General features: G+C 40.0%; 1 protein-coding gene across 1 annotated transcript; it reads left to right on the forward strand.

Annotated features, from left to right (window-relative positions):
• The first annotated feature begins 9 nt into the window (after positions 1–9).
• Positions 10–9,208, forward strand: pomt2 (protein-O-mannosyltransferase 2). The gene is made up of 22 exons (XM_042500684.2): positions 10–200; positions 484–818; positions 1,733–1,817; positions 1,906–2,010; positions 2,160–2,268; positions 2,597–2,705; positions 2,842–3,001; positions 3,089–3,195; positions 3,310–3,392; positions 4,332–4,441; positions 4,536–4,602; positions 4,729–4,789; positions 4,928–5,006; positions 6,240–6,391; positions 6,482–6,573; positions 6,664–6,740; positions 6,830–6,901; positions 6,990–7,049; positions 7,139–7,244; positions 7,320–7,460; positions 7,900–8,011; positions 8,475–9,208. Exons 2-22 carry the CDS (start codon positions 520–522, stop codon positions 8,578–8,580), a joined length of 2,292 nt encoding a protein of 763 aa, XP_042356618.2. The 5' UTR covers positions 10–200; positions 484–519; the 3' UTR covers positions 8,581–9,208.
• The last annotated feature ends 51 nt before the right edge of the window (positions 9,209–9,259 follow it).

The following is a 9,259-nucleotide window of genomic DNA, read 5'->3' on the forward strand; positions in this document are numbered from 1 at the left end:
CTCCCAGAAACCACCTCGCGTCAAACGTGTTTCGTTGACTCGAACTGAACCCTCTCGTGCTCTCTCCTGATGCTAATGTAAATGTTGGAATAATAAAACGGTTAGTCGGTGACGTTAGTGACCGTTAGCAGTTTGTCAGTCAGTATTGAGAGTAATGCCGACGTTTGACGAGTGGACACTCTGTACGCGAGATAGGATAAGTATGTTGTCGACGAAAATGTCTAAATAGCTCGGCGGCAATGTAACTAATATTGTGTGTGATCATTTGTTGACCGGGAAAGGTCCACTGTCAGTGTCTCCTGCCTCCACAGACGATGTTGAGAACTGGTACCTGGTGCTCCAGACCGTGTTAAAGCTTGCTAATATCTATGCTAAATGTGGTTATTTCTCCCAGACTGCACCGTCACACATTATCTAGATATCACCCATTAACCAGCTTTTTGTTTGTTTTGTATTTTTCTAAAATACTACCTGCTTTTGAAGGGGTCCTGGTCAGTTTATTATAGGTTTTATTCCCTAATGGCAAAGGAAGAATGCAAGGAATGGAACAAAACGGGGGACACTTCAACACTACGAAACAGAAAAGTCCATTCCACCTCAGTAAAGACCCTCCAGACCCCTTTATCAAAGGACAAAAGCAGTCCAACTGCTGGACACTTGTCAGAAGATGACACCCAGTCTTCAAATGGGACATCTGCTCAGTTTTCAGTCAGAGAAAACATCAGTAAGGAGCCTCCAAGCAGAGTGCTGCTGATGTTGGTGTTGGGGCTGTCTTTCTCTACACGCCTCTACAAAATAACAGAGCCCCCTCATGTGTGGTGAGTAGAAGACCTCTGAATCTACATATGTCCATTTTATGCACCTTATTCTTGCTTTTTTTTTTAACATCAGTCAACTTTTCTATTATTATCAGAGGTGTGCCAGACTTCAATCACAAATTTGGTGACCTTAACTTGAATAAATAATGATAATAATAATAATAACTTTTTAGTGTAGGGAGGACAACACTGTCCTGAATCTTCTAACGTTAACATTAATATTTGTACGTCTTTTAGACACAAAACATGCAACAACAAGCAATATTGCTTTCAAGAAAGAATTGTTATATAGAAAGTATACAAAGTTATATTTTTCTAGTAAAAGATGAGTTTACAAGACAGGACGGAGGTGCACAAAATCCACTTGCTTTCATATGCTATGAAATAACAATGCCAGCACTACTTTTCTAATGATTTTATGGTTATTGATTATTATACAAAAGCAGACAGACAAGTACTATTTACAGACAACGAAAAACATAAAGCAAAAGAAATGGTCAAACACATGATTACTTTACATATTCAAAAAGGAATGAGAAGTCACTTTTCCTGTTATTTTTTGTCATTTTTAAAACAAATCTTTGTTGTTGTTGTTGTTGTTGTTGTTTTTTAACAGTGATTCACATTTTCCTCCTTTTCTGAAAAAAATCAGTTTTCTTCCCCTTGACTCTCGGCCATTGTTCAGTTAGCTCTTTGTTTTTTAACTGTGTATTTTTATAATGCAGAACAAGGCTGTTTAGCAGGGACTGAATATATCTTGTCAGATTTATTTCACAATTATATTTTGCATAATATAACATTTTCATGTAGTGTTTCTCTCAGAAATCAATTAAATGCTGAGAGATATAGGGCTGCTGTATATTTGTTTACCTTTTAAAATCAGTGGTTTACATGGTCTCGTTTTGGTGTTTCAGCTGGGATGAGACGCACTTTGGAAAAATGGGAAGCTACTACATTAACAGGACCTTCTTTTTCGATGTCCACCCTCCTCTTGGAAAAGTGAGAGATCACAGATCATCCTTTTTGTTTTGGTGTTGTCAGGGAAACATCTCCAGCATGATTACTGAGCTCCATTAATCTGTTGCAGATGCTGATAGGTCTGGCAGGCTACATGAGCGGTTATGATGGCACCTTTCCATTCATAAAGCCAGGAGATAAATATGAACACCACAACTACTGGGGGATGAGAGGGGTAAGCTGCTTCCACACAAGAGAACATGCTATTTACAACTTGATAAAAAATGCAATTCATATATATATGTATATATGTTCTTGTCATAACTATACAATGGATGAAACATCAAGGCTGCTGATGTGTCTGTCCTTCTTCTTGCTCGACAGTTTTGTGCTGTGTTGGGCTCCTGTCTCCCAGTCTTTGCCTACCTCATTGTGCTGGAGTTGTCTCAGTCTCACACTGCTGCGCTCATCACTGCCACCCTGCTCATATTTGGTGAGTAACATGTTGAAGTTGCAATACACCAACCACTGAGCCTTCCATATGCTTGTTTTATTTTCTTGAAAAAAATCAAAAAACATAACATTATGTAATTTTTGGATTGATTGTGCGCACACACACACACACACACGTTTTAGAAACAGTAGTGACTTTCAAGTCATTTCCCATATTTGCCATTGTTTTCACCTCAATTTACATCTCTTTTGCTGATCTCAGTAACAGCAAATTTGAAAAATATGAAGAGAATCTTCTACTTTGAGACTATTTAAATGTCAAATCATCATGAATTTGTGCTTACAGTTAAATGTCCTCCTCCTGACAGACACTGGCTGTATCACCATTTCCCAGTACATCCTGTTGGACCCCATACTAATGTTCTTCATCATGGCCGCAGTGCTGAGCATGGTCAAGTTCAACCAGCAGAGATACAGGTAGGACACCACTATGTCTTCTGTTTCGTTTCTGTCTGTCTAATCCCATGCAGTGTAGTGCTGAAGTTATTAGTGGATGAGTGAATCATTTGGGAACAGTAACCGTAAGTTCACAGTCAGTTGCTGTTGTTTTCAGGCCTTTTACTGCCTCCTGGTGGCTCTGGCTGGTACTGACTGGTGTAAACCTGGCAGGGGCACTGGGGGTGAAGTTTGTGGGTCTGTTTGTCATCCTGCTGGTGGGACTGAACACAGTCTGGGACCTGTGGAGACTCTTGGGAGACCTGAGCCTTTCACTGGTAAACAGCAGCATATTTTGAATGGTACTGGTAACAGACAGTGAAGTTTGACTGTTCTGCTCCTCTCACCTTATTTTCTGGCTCCAGGTGGAAATTGCAAAGCACTTCCTGGCTCGGGTTGTTGGACTCATCCTGCTTCCGCTCTTCCTCTATGTTACAATATTTGCAGTACACTTTGTGGTGTTGAACAAAAGGTGCGTGCCATTGTTGTATCATAGATACAGTATGATTATTACTCCTCATTTCCCCCTCGATATTGTGTGGATATCTACACTGTCTTGGTCATCAGGATTGTTTTCTCTCACCAGTGGACCGGGAGATGGTTTCTTCAGCTCAGCCTTTCAGTCCCGTCTAATCGGCAACAATCTTCACAATGCATCCATGCCTGAGTGTGAGTCCCAAACACATGTGTGAATAAAACCACATGATGCTGCAGCTGTGTTTACTAAAACACTAATAAGAAAATAGAGGAGGAGGGCAAAAAGAAATGTAGTGTTAATTACAGCCAGACCAGCTGAGGCGATTGATTCCATTTTACTGCCCTCTCAAAGTAACATATCAGGGTTTTTCTATGAAGGCTAACTGTTCTTTTGTTTTAGTTCCATAATTTAATTTCAGTTCATTTGTATAGCACCATATCTTTAAAAAAAAGTTCAGAATGCTTCACATAAAAACAAAATTAGCTAACAAACATACATTTATGTATACATACAAATAAAAACACATACGTGCACACATACAAATACAGTTTGTTAACTTAAAAGACCCTTCAGGATGTTGCAATGTAAAACATGTGTCTGTAACCAGTGTCAGTGAATTCTGGGTGACCTTGCAATTTTGTACATTCACAGCAACTTTTGCACAAATTTGACCAATCATCGTAGTTTCCCTCAAATCACTGAACTCACTTTCTTTTTCTGGTTGTAAAGAAGTCCTTGCCTGACAAACTGTGTGTGTGAGAGTACTGAATATTATGCTTAAATGGGGCATGACACTTTTATTTGGCTTGATTGATCAGGTTATTTAGAACACTCAGAACAGTGCTGTATTATTTTGAAAGGAAAGAGTTGCCTTCAGTTTTTAATGAATAATACAAATATTTCGAAAGACTAGAGTTCTTTGGTCTTATCCTTATGCCCTTGTTAGATCTTTCAGGATAAACTGTAATCTATGCATGATTTTGTAAAGATTATTTTGAAAGACCTCACATTGCCTACCGCAGTGGCTCCTTGCTGCTCTATATGACATTTAAAAAGTAGTTTTCCATTAAATGCAACTGTTCCTTGTGTCTTGAAATGATGTGATGCAACATTTTCGTCTTGTCACACAGACCTGGCGTATGGATCCACCATCACAGTGAAAAACCTCCGTATTGCTGGAGGCTATTTGCACTCTCATTGGCACTTATACCCAGAAGGAGTGGGAGCAAAGCAGCAGCAGGTCAGGCCACAATGTGACACATACATAATTAAATATGCTATTATCTTTGATAATTTATTCAAAATAAACAATTTTCTCTGCCGTTTCCTTACAGGTGACAGCGTATCTCCATAAGGACTACAACAACTTGTGGCTCGTTCACAGACAGGATGATAATGGATGTGAGCAGAGGGGGTTGCAGATGGGGTTGATTTTCTGTTCAAAGACACTAATAGCATCAATTGAAGTCATGAGGAAATAATGTGTGAGCTTCCTATTGTTAATCGCTATTGTTTATTTCTGTTAAGCCCAACCTGGGACACCTGATCTGGTTCGACATGGTGACATCATTCGACTGGAGCACAAAGAGTACGTATCATGACAGACGCAGCAGTGAAATGACAAACACATTATTTAATATCCGCAGATATTAAACGATTCAGTTTCTCTCCAATTCAAATTATGTGCATGTTTTTGCAATGGTGTAATATTTCCTTGTCCTTTTAGAACAACTCGTAACCTTCACGCTCACCTCCATGAAGCCCCTCTGACCAAGAAACACTTCCAGGTTACAGGCTATGGCATTGTGAGTAGACCCGTAATAAAAAGCTGCGCTTGTAAAGGTTTTTTTTTTTTTACTTCACTGCTCTTTTCTATTGAGTGATGACATGTTACAAGACTTCTGGGTGAAGTTTGTTTTCTACCTAAGTAACTTTTTACTGCATTTTTGACATGCCACATCATCAATTGCCTTATTCAGCATGAAAAAATACATTAGGCTGCATTCAGACTGCAGGCATATCGGATCTCTCCAATCAGATCTTTAAGGTAGACTGTCTGCACTGTTACTTGCAAGTGATCAGATCGGCTTTGTGTGTCCAGATATCATCAGCCTATCTGCACGGGTTACTGAAGTAATGACGTCAGCATCGGTAGCTATACCCGTGATTCTGCTTTCCAGTGCAGAAGTTTGAGAATGGAGGTCCATCATAAGCCCCTCCGAACAATCGAGCTGTCAAGTCGTGGTGCAGAACTCCTCCGTCGCACCAAGACAAACTCTGCGACAGAGGAGGCTGGTATACATTGTGATGCTTCGTGCTACAGTCACGACGGGCTTCCCAGTGCAACAAGAGATGTGATATGTTGAAAGTCATGCAAAAGACACTTTGAAATCTGATTTGAGCTGCCGGACTGAAGAAATCTGATTGGCATTGCATTTTAAACCACATTCCAAATGTCGTTTGGATCCAGTTTACAAAATTGGCAGTCCGAAGAAAGCCTTAGATTCTGATTGCATGTCATTATGGCATTGATCAGATTGCTAGCCCTAATCCATTTTTTTGGCATATCCAGATTGATATGAGAAAGTCTGGACAGCAAATGACCACGTGAATTTCATAAAATGTGATTTTTGCAAATCAGTTGCACATTTAGAGGCGGTGTGAAAAGCTCTTCCAGTTGGATTTCTACAGCAGCTCAGCCCGGACGCTCTGGCCACTTTGCATAGCTCTCAAGTCACCACATCTCTGTCGCTGAGTGTGTCTGAAGCAGTTCTGCACCGTGTTTTGACAGCACAATTGTTTGCAGGGGAAATGATGGACCCAAAATCTTATGCTTCCGCTTTGGAAAGCCACATCACCAGCTACACAGCTGCTGAAGTCTGTGTTGTTGCACAGCCGTCCATGCAGATAGGCTGGTGATGCAGACAGTCTGTCTAAAAGATCTGATTTAAGAAACAGATCTGATTTGCCTGCAGTCTGAACATAGCATTTGTCTGCCCCCAAGTTGAAACACATCTTCACATTTGGCCTATTTTTAGAATGGCACAGGTGACACCAACGACCTGTGGCAGGTGGAGGTGTGTGGAGGCCGGAAGGGTGACCTGGTGAAGGTGCTGCGTAGCAAAGTCCGCTTTCTACACCGAGCTAGCGGTTGTGTGCTTTACTCGTCTGGCAAGACACTCCCAAAGTGGTAAAACGAGTCTCCTCTGCTCTGACTTTCACCTGTTCAAGCTTCATTATGTGTGCAGAAAACCGAAGTGCATGTTGTGTGTCTGTTCAGGGGCTGGGAACAGGTGGAGGTCACCTGTAGTCCCTATTTGAAGGAAACTCCAAGCTCTCAGTGGAACATTGAAGATCATATCAACCCCAAATGTAAGATAAACACATTCCTACGTTTTTTTGTCTACTGTTCATGTCAAACACTTACCAACATGTTCCTTTATCTCCTGCATGTTCTGGCAGTGCCCAACATTAGTCTGTCTGTGCTAAAGCCCCATTTTCTGGAGATCTTACTGGAGTCTCACATCGTTATGATAAGAGTAAGAAACATTGTTTTAAAAATCCATGCGTGCTTTAAGAATGTGGTTTTATCAGAAATCATTTATTGACATAAAATGTGCCTTTTTAGGGTAACAGTGGCTTGAAACCCAAAGACAATGAAATGAACTCAAAACCCTGGCACTGGCCCATCAACTATCAGGTGCATTACATGATATACAGTATAAAGCTTATTGTAGAATTCAAAGTAAATGCATAACCACATGTAACTGCATATTTTTTCTGTAAAGGGATTGAGGTTTTCTGGAGTGAATGACACAGAGTATCGTGTTTACCTGCTTGGGAACCCTGTGAGTCTGTCTTCAGCTTGCTTAATGCTTCCTTTTGTTGCACTTGTCTGACTTGAGCAGGTTACTTATGATATAATACTCTTTTGCAGGTGGTCTGGTGGATTAACTTGGCCAGTTTAGGATTGTATCCTATCATGGTGGCCGTGGCATCTGTAGCCCTCCACAGAGGTTTCTCACTGAGTCAAAAAAGAATAGGTATGATCATCATCGCAGCAGCAGTAAACTAATGACATGAACATGAAATAAATGTTCTGCTCTCTGCTGTTTCAGAACATTCTCTGGTGCTTCAGAGAGAAGGAGGACTGCTCCTCCTCGGCTGGCTGCTGCACTATGCACCTTTCTATACAATGGGCCGCGTGCTCTACTACCACCACTACTTCCCTGCAATGCTGTTCAGCAGCATGCTAACAGGTACCGAGTCCCAATGCATTTTTGCTAATTTCATGATATAGACCAGAGGTCTATATCATGACCTGCTAATAGTCAATTCAGCATACTTTTAATGGCACCAATTTGCCAAAAATGTAAACAAATGTACAGTCAAAAAAGAAACAAGTCATAGCTCACAGTTCAGTGACTCAGTGGCAACATTATAGTTCCTGTATAATGTATCAAATCTTGGATTGCGATTTTTAAACTTTTTTTTAAATCAGAGCAAGGCAAAGAATAATAATTAGAATGACAAAATCAATTAATATTAACTTTTTTCAACTTGCACAATTTTTTGGGAGTGGGTATTAGAGTAGTTGGGTGTTCGGGGGGTGCAGTTGTTGATTGTTGCTCACAGTGTGACACTGAAAAATGATCCAGACAAAGTTCTAATGAAAGAATTCGGTTTTGTTTTTTACAGGAATTACGTTGGACGTTTTGTTGAAAAACACTGACTTGCTACTCCGCCCACCTTATTGTGAATGGCTGCAGAGACTCGGGCAGACGGTACTCCTGTTTAGTGTTCTTTACAGGTGAGATAACTAGCAGAGCATCTACTGTGAAGGCGAGTTTATATCATCAGTCTGTGAAATCTGCTGCATTTAATGAGGTTTCTTGTAATTATAGATCAATTTTTTTTTTGTTGTTGTTTGTTTTTTTACATGACTTTCTCCACTCGACTTACAAAATACCTCTCAAATGCTCCAAAAACATTTTGACAGAATTTTAGTGATGTCAAAGTAATAGGTCGACATTTTTGGAAATACGATTATTTGCTTTCTTAGCAAAGAGACAGATGAGAGCAGCGATACCTCTCTTGTATTTGTCTGTAAAAGTTGAAGCTGTTGTCAGCAGACATTTAGCTTAGCTTAGCACAAAGACTTAAAGCAGGGTGAAACAGCAAGCCTGGTTTTAGATCACTTCAAAACACATTTTTAAGTTAAAAAGCATGGGTTTTTTTGTATAAATCACACTAACTCAGTCTCTGTCTGTCAGTTTCTACCTGTTCCATCCTCTCTCCTACGGCATGACGGGTCCTCTGGCACACGAGCCGGGCAGCACCATGGCTGGTCTCAAGTGGATGGACTCCTGGGAGTTCTAGTCAACTTTGCCCGAATAAGACAATATCATGATGTATAACTGATCTGAATGCAAAGGACTTAAATCAGTCATGTGTCTCACAGACGTATGGTTTTTGTTTACATAAAAGGATAATTCTCATAAGGTACTGACTGTACACACTTCTAAAGAATCTCTACCCGTCAATGTATTTATGTGTCTCAACATTTCCAAGTATTGTAGTCTTTAATGTCTGAAGAATGCTCTGTGAGGCAGACTTAAATCTGTGTAATATGAATGCCAGACTGTTGTGGAGTATTTAAGAATAAAGATAAACACAATAATCGTCACCAAGCTGCCTTAACTCACAACACATCTTACATCCTGGACTTACACATGGATACTTGCGTACTGTAAGCTGAAGTGCCTGAAAGGAGCATGTGAAAGTAAAATTCAAATGCTGCATCTCAGTTTTAAAGGTAACACTTTTTGTTACATAGTTTTAGGCTATCAGAGACTGTATTTTTGTTTGCAGTTGTCTTGATCTTAGTGCCCAGTATTTTTGTATTATATTTAGCCATTAATGCTGTTAAGTACTGTGTACAACTACTACTGACTCTCTGTGTCATACGTACATATCAGCATGATCAATAAATGGTAATATTCTTGTAGTCTGTGCTTATTTATGTTCACATTGTCAATATTTCATCTTTATTTAATTA

This window comes from Plectropomus leopardus, chromosome 14 (genome assembly GCF_026936395.1).
Source record: "Plectropomus leopardus strain MGB_pleo_1.0 chromosome 14, ASM2693639v1, whole genome shotgun sequence".
In the NCBI taxonomy this organism is placed as follows: Eukaryota; Metazoa; Chordata; class Actinopteri; order Perciformes; family Serranidae; genus Plectropomus; species Plectropomus leopardus.

Coding starts and splice junctions, on each gene's coding strand:
- pomt2 (XM_042500684.2), top strand. CDS start 520: ATGGCAAAGGAAGAATGCAAGGAATGGAACAAAACGGGGGACACTTCA. Junction 1,818..1,905: donor TCCACCCTCCTCTTGGAAAA/GTGAGAGATCAC, acceptor AATCTGTTGCAG/ATGCTGATAGGTCTGGCAGG. Junction 7,461..7,899: donor GTTCAGCAGCATGCTAACAG/GTACCGAGTCCC, acceptor TGTTTTTTACAG/GAATTACGTTGGACGTTTTG.